Source organism: Mytilus trossulus, chromosome 6 (genome assembly GCF_036588685.1).
Source record: "Mytilus trossulus isolate FHL-02 chromosome 6, PNRI_Mtr1.1.1.hap1, whole genome shotgun sequence".
Lineage (NCBI taxonomy): Eukaryota > Metazoa > Mollusca > Bivalvia > Mytilida > Mytilidae > Mytilus > Mytilus trossulus.
Genome location: NC_086378.1, coordinates 69,170,861 through 69,183,757, shown reverse-complemented (window position 1 = coordinate 69,183,757; position 12,897 = coordinate 69,170,861). Strand labels below are relative to the sequence as shown.

Here is a 12,897-nt window from a genome sequence, read left to right as displayed (position 1 = left end):
CCGTCTGAGACTTATGCAACAATCACCTGTAATTGTGTCTCGTGCTATCATTATTGTTATTACAGTAAAACGTAATGGAAATTAAAGGAGCTGGACGTTTCATTCAATTGTTTAAAAATATCAAGTGAAAATGAATTGGCTGGAAAATATGTATGTAAGAAGCCTTTCAGTTTTTGCACTGTTTTAGTAAATTCATGTATGTTTGGTGAAGAGCAGAAACTCTACAACAATGTAAAACGCGGTTCCCTTAACCAACACGAAAAGACGTTTGCTCCATAATCTGAACTTTGAAACACCTGTATTAAATTGGAAGGGCATATGCACTATTACTTATTTAAAAATACTATCTTAATGTGTCCAAATTGAAATCAACTGATATTTCTACCTTTCATCGATTTGAAAACGGAAACTGTATTTCGCTTGTGATAATATTATTGCCTGGAAAGTCTGCGGAAATATATAACAGTTACATTGTACTATTGTTTATATAAAAGTTGGTGAAAATCTTTTTTTAAACCACCGACCTATTGTACTAATTGTATATCCCTATCTTTGAAGTGTTTGGGTAATATGAGCATTTCTAGTGAAGGTTACTCCTGAAAAAGACTTCAGTAAAACCACTGGGGTAAAGCTGATGACCGTAACTGCATTCACGGTCATCCCAAGATGTCGGATGCAAAATTAGGTCAGTTTATGTATTGTCTGTTAAAGTGTTTCTATATCATCTTTTTTACAAATCATACATTGAAACGATGTAAATTTATAAAAGAATCACTCGGAAATCACAAATTCCTACTGAGAAATGTGCATGAAACGGGAAATTTGAAAAAATCGTTAAGATGACCGTAAATCATAATCAAAATATTTTCATGATAACAAGGATGACCGTGATTCGTAAAAAGATGACCGTAACTTGTAAAGGATGACCGTAATTTGTACAGGCTGACTGTACTTTATAAAGAACGACCGTCAATTCTAAGAAATATCCGTATTTGTATTCAAAGCTTTTTGTTGAGTTTGTCGATCTCAATAGGGGCTCGGTAAGCAGATATAAATATGTTTCAAAAATTTCTTTTTTTAAACTATTGGCCGTATTTTGGGTTCATGACAATGATAGTAAATTACATATTTTTCGAAAAACAATGAAATATTTATTTATAACGACGTACGAATTTTAATAGGCATTTGCGAAAACTGTCATACACCTACGATTAGGATTACAATTACACCTACAGGTAGCATTTAAATCTGGGGCTTTCTCAAAGTGTTAAAATAAACCGTCGATCCAAATAATATATTTGCAGCAATGTGTCAACATTATTTATATATAGTATGTTATCTAGGTTGATGATGCTGTAAGTGTACGACGCATGGAAGAATGAAGTAACATCATTTTAAAAATTAATTTAACATGAGACACACAAACTATCGCAATTGTCGTTGCAGTAGCTACATGTAGTTATATAAACGAATTTCTCCATTTCGGAAATTTATTTTAGAAAGTTCGCTAGACCTTGTTGAAATGTAAGAATAGGTGTACTAAAATTGTTAAAACTTTGCTATCTTTGTCTACAACAACAACACAAAAATATGACAAACGAGTTCCAAGTTGTTTTTCTTTTATGCAATTATTATAATAGAGATCTTGGAAATCATTAAGAATGGACGTTTTTTCTCTCTCGCGGTGTCGATAATTGACCCTGATGAACATGGGTGGGACTGGTATGCTCGAAACATGAGCTTTTACCCCTGTTCCGAGACTTGTCCTATTTTCATAGAATTGTAATATAGGGATTGATTCAGCCATTTTTAAACGGAGATTCCAACCCAAGATAAGGGGGAGGGGATCCGACCATATGTCCCTATTCAAAAGCATTCATTGGCAAGAAATGGAGTGTTCCAACACCTGGAACAACCTGTGATCTCTCATTGTGTCACAAAGTTTATACGCATTTTTTTTCAACTGACTGTTAGAGATAAAAATAAAATAATGCAATAGAGTAGCAGCCAAAAAAGAAATTGTCATAACAATCACAATCTATTTAAGTCGGCAATGCAACAGTTGCGAATACAAAGTCAAGTTGTACTCGTGCAAAACAAAAACGACACAAAAAATATTATTTCAAATGAAACTGTTTGTAGAGTGTCCTCTGAACAATATTTTTTATGGTTTTCTTATGCTAAACATTGCATTAAAAGGACCCTGTTTCGCGGGGGAAATTTATTGCTCTTGCTGATAATTATATATCACACATCTATCTACACCTTCGGTCCTTGAATCATTATCTTCAAATATTCGGCTTTGTGCGGTCCTGATGGTAAATTCAGAAAAGCACTTCGGACACATGCAATTTAACGTGTTGCTTAAATCGTTTTTTTTTATATATAGAAGACACCTTTTGCTATTTTTTTTTTTGTACATGTATCTGTGTTGTTGGTTTGTTATTGTATTTTGAGATGACCCCTTGTTATTGTCACCAATAATCGCAAGTCTAAAGTGTTATCCTAGGTATAGACATAGTTTCCGCAAATGTCTAATACAAATTGACAGCGATACGACGAAAATTTGAAGAAACATGAATGTGTCCCTAGTACACGGATGCCTCATCTACAGTATCATTTTCTGTGTTTGTTGGACTGTAAAAACGGGATAAAACTAATTTGGCATTAAAATTGAAAAGATCATACTATAGGGAAAAACTGAACTAAGTTTCCAGCTGATTTAACCTGAATCTGGACAAACGAACAGACAAACTGACGAACGCACGCACAAACTAAAAAAACATAATGCCCATAAATGGAGCATAAAAAACATTAATAATGCATATGAATATTCGGTAATCGAGGCCATGTGTATGATTCTAGAGGAAGCAGATGAAAATCTTATTTTTTCTTGATATAAACAGGCGAAAATTAAACCCAGTCGAAATAGAACAAAAAAATCGTAGCTCTTTCTTAGAGAAGGCGCTAAATATTTACTGTAATTAGATATAGGAAGATGTGGTGTGAGTGCCAATGAGACAACTCTCCATCCAAATAAAATTTTTTAAAAAAGTAAACCATTATAGGTTAAAGTACGGCCTTCAACACGGAGCCTTGGGTCACACCGAACAACAAGCTATAAAGGGCCCCAAAATTACTAGTGTAAAACCATTCAAACGGGAAAACCAACGGTCTAATCTATATAAACAAAACGAGAAACGAGAAACACGTATATATTACATAAACAAACGACAACTACTGTACATCAGATTCCTGACTTAGGACAGGTGCAAACATTTGCAGCGGGATTAAACGTTTTAATGGATCCAAACCTTCTCCCTTTTTCTGAAACAATAGCATAACATCACAACATAGAAAAACATACAATAAAATATCAATTGGCAGACTTAACTCAATCAAAAAACGTATGATTACAATGTTTACTATAGTAACAATATTTTTAAAAGTTATAAGAAACAAATTAAATGACAATTTTCTTCTCAATTACGAAATGAAGTGTTAATTTTAAAAACACCATATGCATAAGTTTTTAATTTACCTATTACGTAGTAATGTATAACAATAAGATATCAAGTAGACGACATGGGTATCTATAAGTTGGATGTAGAACATGCATAACCTCCGATTTAATTTTTTAACCACGAACGGAGAACATATCAATCAATGAGTTCAGAAATTTTCGGGTCTGCCCTTCCATTTGAATCAAGAAAGAAATTCCCAAAATAGAAAACGTTTGTAGCGAAAAGAGAAAATCGAGTGCACCTTTTTATGTTAGGGCGTGTTTGAGGTGTTTATTTTGTCTTTAAAACGTACAAAGCAAGAGTATCTGATATAGCATCTCGCTTCAGATTCTATCATTTTTATATATCAAAGCTACAGGTTGACTTTATAACGTAAAAAAATTACAGTACTCTAGATCTGTTTTTGTGATTCATTAGATAGGTATTTCACTTGACCCATATATAACAGATGAAATATATGGGTCAAGTGAAATACCTATCTAATGAATCACAAAAACAGATCTAGAGTAGGTGTGTTCAAATAGCTATTTTTTCTGACGACAGTCTTTTAATTTGGATGATATTAAAAAATGCATCTTCGAAAAATATACATTTTGTGTGTGATAACTAGGGTTTATAATCTTTAACCACTGAACATTTTTAGTCTGCCCTTCCACGAAATATTTAATCAGAAATTTTTTTAAAGCTTAAGAATTTTCGAAAATTCCACCTGACATCCGATCAGACAATAGTTTTAAGTTGAATCAATGCAGACAAGATCATTAACGGTTGCTCATTAGCTAGAAGATACATTTGTCTTTTAAAATACAACTGACATATAAGGATCGTAATAGTCCTATTTTGATAAATTTATCGGTTTTCGAGAGCAAAATTGGAAGCACGTCATCCCTACAATGGCTTCCATTTCAACGATTGTGAAAATGAACCGGGTTGAGTTCAATATCTATGCAACAGCTTGTCTATAGCTACACGTTCAATAGTCAAAATCTACGTAGCACTATTGAACGCGGCCCTGCAGTCTGACGTAATGGGGAGATATTTTGACCAAGTAGAATCCTGACTTTATGAATAACATTTCTGTATTTATACAAATTGACAACGTTCCCCCTTGTGATACTCTATTCGTACAAGACTATTTTAAGGATCTACTTTGCTGGAGCTCACCATCACTAGTTTAGTTGTATGATATTTTCAAAATATTTTCTGTTATTTTATTTGCACGACAAAATGGAAGATATAATATCAATGGGTGTATATACATGCATCGGCATTTTTAAAAATGTGTCATTAAATGGAATCCCAGAAATAAAAAAAAATCTTTTGTATTATTATTAATAATATATATATAGTTGGAGGCTGTGCACCGCATTTTTTTCATTATACATGTAAGGTGTCATTTTATCGCGCTTTTGTTGCATGGTTTCCCCACTTGTTCATGTGCATGTCTTGTTGCAAATTCATTTTAAAAACTAAACCCTCTACCGTAAAAAATATACATATGGTGAATTATGCACGTCTTATTTTCTTCTACTTATAGGATAATCTCTCATATTAATACGTTTATACTAACACGATTAACTACATTTGATACAAATGGTAGTTATATAAATACAGATATTTCTTAGAAATTACGGTCATCTTAAAACCAATTACGGTCACCCTTGTTATGAATCGCTGATTCTGTAACGGTCATCTCAATTGTGATTTACGGTCATCTCAACGATTTTTTCAAATCGAAATTCCTGTTTCATGCACATTTCTCGGTAGTGATCAGTGATTTCCGTGTGAATATTTTATAGATTTACATAGTTTCAATGTATGATTTGTAAAGAAAATGATATAGCAACACTTTAACAGACAATACAGAAACTGATCTAATTTTTCATCCGACATCTTGGGATGACCGTGAATGCAGTTAAGGTCATCAGCTGTACACAAGTGAAAACGGAATTCATAAAGTGTAGTTTTTTGTGTACAGTTCATGTTGACCTTGAGGAAAGAGTCATGATCGTTTTCATTTGACACCAAAATTGTTGCGAAATATTCAGTCATAAGCACTTTCTAAGGAATACATATTGTTCATGTGAATTAGAGAATTATTACATAAATTTCAAATATCTCGGTAAAGGAGGAAGAACATCATTAAACACCAATTGCATCACTTCAATATATTGTTCAAACAGCGCAATATCAATGTCCTGTAGGAAAAGATCCAACGTCTATATTTATATATTTTTTTTTTTAAAGTTTAACAGTCTGAGGTTTCCAATTACGAGAGAAGAATTCATCATGACCATTCACATGTGTGAAAAGGGCATTTAGTTCAAACATATTAACATAACTGAACACTCAGGTCGTTAAACTGTTTTAGTTGTGGTATTTATTCGTGTCGTTCAGTGCTTAGATTTTTATGTATCTGAGTTTTGTATACAATTTTTTTTATTATTTGTCTCATGGTCGTTTTTGCAATGGCATGATTTCGACTTATGAGTTTAAATATTCATTGGGTATCTTTCGCTCTACTTTTTAGCTCACCTGGCCTAAAAGGCCATGTGAGCTTTTCTCATCACTTGGCGTCCGTCGTCGTCGTCGTCGACGTCGTCGTCGTCGTCGTCGTCGTCTGTCGTCGTTAACAATTTTTCAAACATCTTCTCCTCTGAAACTACTGAATGGATTTGAATGAAACTTAGCATGATTGTTCCTTAGTATATCCTGCACAAAGTGTGTGCTTCGATTTTTGATCCGTCAAAAAACATGGCCGCCGTTACTTAAAATAGAACATAGGGGTCAAATGCAGTTTTTGGCTTATATCTCAAAAACGAAAGCATTTAGAGCAAATCTGACATTGGGTAAAAATGTTCATTAGGTCAAGATCTATCAGCCCTGAAATTTTCAGATGAATCAAACGAACCATTGTTGGGTTGCTGCCACTTAATTGGTAATTTTAAGGAAATTTTACTGTTTTTGGTTATTATCTTGAATATTATTGGATTTAAACAGCAACAATGATCAGCAAAGTAAGATCTACAAATAAGTAAAATGACCAAAATTGTCAATTGACCCCTTAAGGGGTTATTGTCCTTTAATGACAATTTTTCACAATTTATTCATCATATTTGCCAATTTTAAAAAATCTTCTCCTCTGAAACAACTGAATGGATTTGGATGAAACTTAGCATGATTGTTCCTTAGAATATCCTGCACAAAGTGTGTGCTTGGATTCTTGATCCGTCAAAAAACATGGCCGCCGTTACTTAAAATAGAACATTGGGGTCAAATGCAGTTTTTGGCTTATATCTTAAAAACGAAAGCATTTAGAGCAAATCTGACATGGGGTAAAAATGTTCATTAGGTCAATATCTATCAGCCCTGAAATTTTCAGATGAATCAAACAATCCATTGTTGGGTTGCTGCCAATTAATTGGTAATTTTAAGGAAATTTTGCAGTTTTTGGTCATTATCTTGAATATTATTATAGATAAAGATAAACTGTAAACAGCAAAAATTATCAGCAAAGTAAGATCTACAAAAAAGTCAACATGACCAAAATTGTCAATTGACTCCTTAAGGGGTTATTGTTCTTTAATGACAATTTTTCACAATTTATTCATCATATTTGCTTACTTTAAAAAATCTTCTCCTCTAAAACTACTCAACCAAATTCAACCAAACTTCAACTGAATGATCAGTAGGGTGTATAAAATAAAATTTGTGCTTTATTTTTTATTTCATCAAAAAACATGGCCGTCATGGCTAAAAAAGAACATAGGAGAAATTGATTTTTTTTTTGCTTTGAAGAAAATAGGACGATTCAAAGAACATTTAAATAAATTGAAAAGCCAAAATAATCATTGGTGAGAGATTTAACCAAAAAAATTCAGGTGAGCGATTCAGGCTCTTGAGAGCCTCTTGTTTAGACTAGCTGTGATAACTGAAAATGATGACATGATAGACAAGTCTAAAAGATATATATATATATGTCATGCATGAATATATTATCCGGAATTCATTATCTCTGCAATATAGACTTTTTGTGCTCAGGCGTCGTAGAGAAAACAGCAATCACCCAATCATTCCCAGCGAAATTCGTGTTATGGTAAATTCTAGAGGAGGAAATAAACGAGGTATACATTTACAAGATTTTACCTCCCTTATTTCAAATAGAAATTCGAAGATAAACCAAAAAGGAAACGTATACTTTGCCTTTTGATTTATTTTTATGAGAAATGTGTATTCGTTTCTGAAATTCTAAATTCAGGGCAGTTATCTTTTTGTTTTGTATAAAATTAATATGTGAGCAACGTGGGAATAATATACCCAATATATTATGCCACAGGAGAAAACAACCCTAATATAGACATTTTAAACACGTTTTTATTTACGTCTGTATATATGAAAAACAACAATTCATTGTAATATGTTTGCATTAATTTGTCATCTTTTGTCATAACATATTGTGATAGTTATCGTCACTGTTTTATGTTATTCTCATTTATTTCGGTATTTGTACATCGCTGAAATCGTCACATATTTCTAAAGAATTGGGAATATATGGTAGGCCGTGTGAACCATTCGTGTCATAATTATCGATTGTTGGTAGTTCTTGTAGCTCTTTCTTGTGGTTAACCAGATGATAACACCAGCATATTATAGTACGTCCATTGGATATGACATTTATTTCACGTCTGTCAAGGATTTCTGCTTTTCTCTCTAAGATATCTAAACGGTTTAACATGCTGTCATCCACTTTATAAATTTCACCGACAACATTCTGAATAATAAAAATAAAAGTTGTATGATTTAATCTTCTATTTTAACAAATTTAGAATCAATGTTTTATAAATATTTTATACGCATATATAAGTATTATATCCAAATACAGGCAGATACCTTGGGTGCTCAAGATCATGAAGTCTAAGCGAATCCTATCCTTATATGAATTTAACAAACCTTATCATTCGATCACAGGAACAAGACATCCATACAATACAAAGTTATCTGATTTAAAAATAATACTATTTTAGTGCAGCTATACGATATTTAATATAGTAAGCATATAACATACCACGAACAAGAAATAATTCTGTATAGAACGTTTAAGGGCATACGATACAGTTTTGATCCTGTATTTACAAGTTCATGAAAATTTGCATATAGGCTATTTTTTATCTGATTAAATCAAATATGTAATGAAAAATATACCTTCATGTGCTACTTTTTGAGTAAAATGAGGTCGAAATTTTGTATATTTGCTCAAAATTCAGATTTGTGGCCGTAATTTCTTTTTCGAAAGAAAGACATAACTTTTTTGTTATAAAAGATAAACACAAATTGTTTTTTGTTAAATATTCGGTAAGTTCTGTATTTTATAAATTTCATAAAAAATATGCATTTTTTATTCAGAAATAACTCAGTTACCAAATGTTCATGAATTTAGTAAAACACGTCATTTTTTACTGCATGTTTATCAAAATTAAAAAAAATCCTCTATTTACAGTTTTATAAAATTTGGGTAACATAATCTCCCTGCAAAATGGAACAAAATGCCGTTTTGAAAAATAGGGGTCCATGAACTCGTTTTCAAATTAAATCAGTTTGAATGATAAAAATCAGTCGAAAAATGCATCTTTTCCCAATATGTCACAGTTTGACGTCGCGAAAATAACAAATTACGTTAGCAACGTCATTACCTTCCCTGTAACTACTCGAGGAATATTACAAAAGAAGTGAGTAGTGTGGCCCGTATAAAAGTCAATCATAAATAAATATGGACTTCTAACTTGAGATTATTTTGATACCGTATATAAAAATTTCGCATTGTTTGTTTAACATACTATTTTTTTCTGTAAAAAATATATTAGAACGAATTATGTACATGTATTTTATGGTATTGTTAAATTGGTTCTGTGACATATACACATATTTTAAATGCTACCGGAATAAACATTTTGTCACACACAATGCATAAAATACAGGTGTATACAAAAGAAAAGAGATGCATAGACAATAACTGTTTAGTGTCTTTAAATATCAGCTGTATTTATACGAGGCTAGGAAACAAGGCGTATCGGAGCTTTTAGCGAGCTACTACACCTGTTTCGAGCCGAGTACAAATACAGCTGATATATAAAGACACTTAAACAGTTACTGTCTTTTTCCTGCAATTAATTCTGTATATTGTTTGTGTTTTGACAGATACAAAAACAAGCATATTTAGTATTTATTTTCTATTTGTAATCTTTTGAGGCCCGCGTAGTAATATCAAAATCACACATAACGCAGAAGGCAGGTTAGCAAAAAAAGAATCTCAAGTGGTCAAAAATAATTCATCGCTAAAGGTGAATAATTGTCTATTTTAACAATGCAACTAATTTCAACAGTAAAAAACAAATAACAAAACATTGTCAAATTTGAAACAGAAGTGTACGAGTTGTCCTACGCTTCAGACTTGACATTCACTAAACACGCATGCTAAAATTGACATGGTTGATTTTGCAACACAATCATACACACTCAAGTTTTGAAATCGACAATTGTCATCGTCATTGGAATGCAACTGGAATACACATTATGAGGTCACACAGGTTCACACAATACTCAGTCAGTTCGGCAGTGGGTATACAGATACAGCATAGCGATATCTGTAGGGCTGTAGCTGTATAACTAGGACACCCAATTGCAGGATTAAAACAGAAATTTTTCAGAAGTTAGCAAGCATGTTTTGTTTTGTCTCCACTTAATCTTCCGTGTAGTACTTAAAAGCAATACACACAAACATTTCGTTGATAAGAACATTACCTTGCCTTTACCTGCCACAGGTAACATGAATGGAATGTTGCACCTGCTCGCTATGACAACGGGAAATTTTTCTTCCGTAGCCCCTTCAGCTTGGTATACCGCCAAACCGTTGCTTGTATCCTCTAGTAGGTAAAAGTTTGGTTGACCCCTTTTGAGAGTACCAAAAACAAACACGTTGTGTGTCATTGCTGGACACTAGTAAGTTATACATATTCACAGATAACAATGTGTCGTGTCATGAATTAATTTATTAAATTAACTCTTATCAACCGATGTTAGAAACGTGTACACATATATGTATAGCGTATACATGTATATTGAAAAGTGTGCATTAAAATTCACAATAAAGGGACAATATAGGATCCGCAAGAAAAAAAAATCTAAATATAACTTTGTGTACTTACTTTTGTGTGTGTTCAAATACATTATAAAACGGATTGCTGAAAAAAATTCACAAATTGTATCGGCTAGCTTTATTGGCTATTTTCTTTAAGAAAAAAAAATGGTTGCATAATGGTAAACATATTTAAACTTACTTGGTTTAACCACGAGATATTTTCGAAAATAAATGAAATTCAAAGTTTCTGGTTAAAAAATAGATAAAATTCAAAGTTTCTGGTAAACAGAATAAAGAAAGACAATCAAATTCTTATATTGTTATGTAACGGAAAGCCAGCAATAGCACGCATGAAGTTTAAGTTTAACCGCGAAATATTTCCAAAAATAAAGAAAATTAAATGATAATATAACTGAAAGCCAGGAATACAACATAAAAAGAAAGCGTTTCCTATAAAGTAGATGCATCATTTTTTGACAAAGTTCTGCACTTCATTAGTGCACGTACTCCTTGATTATCTTGACAATTTGTGCATAATATATGTACTTCACATCTTAGATCTCAGTACAAATTAATGTTTGCACTCAAGATGTACGGCACAATGTTGTAATAAATATATATGAGGAATATACGAAAATGTTGTAATAAATGACTAAAACTTTCGTTCAATAATTGACCTTTTCTCTGAACCAAAGTATAAAGATACTTCTATCGAAGTTTAAAATGCATTGTCCATGTTGTATTACTTGTCCTTAATTTTTATTTTTTATTTTCAGTCTTTGAAAAGAACATGTTTGATGCGTATATGAAATATGTACATGTATGATAAGCATTATCATGTAATGTATAATGTATACTACAAGTAAACAAAAGTTCACGTTTATTGCAAAGATCGAAAGGTCACTTTATACTGAACAATTAGCAGGAAATTATGTTTTATTGATTACTTAGGTTTTAAACGAACCTTTAAAACTTTCTCATGCATAAGACAACCTTTGTCTTAAAAGTGCATCGTATATTCCTCATATATTCTATATTACTGCATTGGTCAATTTGGATTGGTTGATTTAAAAACTTGCTTATAGAAAATAAGATATGGTATGATTGCCAATGAAACAACTATCCACAAAAGACAAAAATGACACAGACATTAAGAACTAACCGTACGACCTTCAACAATGATCAAAGCAAAGCCCGTACCGCATAGTCAGCTATAAAAGACCCCGAAAAGACAATGTAAAACAATTCAAACGAGAAAACTAACGGCCTGAGAGAGAGAGAGAGAGAGAGAGAGAGAGAGAGAGAGAGAGAGAGAGAGATTCTGATTTTGTTATCAAAATAAAAGGACCAATAATGAGAAAGACAATGACACCAGTACAAACATCATATGTTACATGTACATGTATTTGAATCAATATTTGGGCATATTGTACGACAATGATCCAACAACCCAAATATAAGATAATCAAGAGACCTCTAGAGGATAGTATATGGAATCTAACAATAGACAAAAAAAAAAAAAAACCCGTACAGCTAATGGTTAAAAAGTATTATAATTGGGTCTTATATTTTTCATTAGCTGTTTGATATTTAGGTTCAATCCACCCTTTTATAAAGTTGTGATTTCACAAACATTGGATATCGATTCGAGAACAAAAGACGTCGATTAGAGGGACATACTATTGGTCATCGATTTGAAAGGCTATTTTGTAGACTATAATATAGACAGATTTGGACGTCTATTTGAGGAACAGACGTCGATTAGAGACCTGTTGTCGATATGAGTCCTTACAGAAATTCGTGAGAAATTTATTAAGTTTGATATGAAAGATTTAAATATACATAAAGTAACCATAAGGTAGCTATTTAGAAACCTCGTTTAATTTGAAAACTGTTTTTTTTGCGCCAAAAATGTCTATTCAAAATAACCTTTAAAGGCCAGTGATGTTTCAACTCACATACAAAAACACATCATAACACTTTTCTTTTTAAATGATGAACGCTTTTGTTTATATTTAGCAACCTGACACGCTGTAATGATAATATATATATTTAGAGAAGGTTTATCACACAAACTCAAATCTCCAGGAAGCAAAACAGATTTTAAATGTGGCAGGTGTATACATAATATTGTGTCAATTCTAATATATGTTTGCGCGCAGTAAATTTACAGTATATTTATTTAAAATAACTGTTAGGAAATGACATTTTGAAATGAAAAAAACACCATCATTGTAC

At 32.1% G+C, this 12,897-nt stretch overlaps 1 protein-coding gene across 1 annotated transcript; it reads right to left on the bottom strand.

The window, feature by feature from the left end:
- Positions 1 to 7,913: 7,913 nt before the first annotated feature.
- Positions 7,914 to 10,519, bottom strand: LOC134723704 (gamma-glutamylaminecyclotransferase-like). Its single transcript, XM_063587256.1, has 2 exons — positions 10,323 to 10,519; positions 7,914 to 8,295 (listed from the first exon to the last, which is right to left on the bottom strand). The coding sequence occupies exons 1-2, from the start codon at positions 10,506 to 10,508 to the stop codon at positions 8,017 to 8,019; spliced, it is 465 nt and encodes a 154-aa protein (XP_063443326.1). The 5' UTR covers positions 10,509 to 10,519; the 3' UTR covers positions 7,914 to 8,016.
- Positions 10,520 to 12,897: the final 2,378 nt, after the last annotated feature.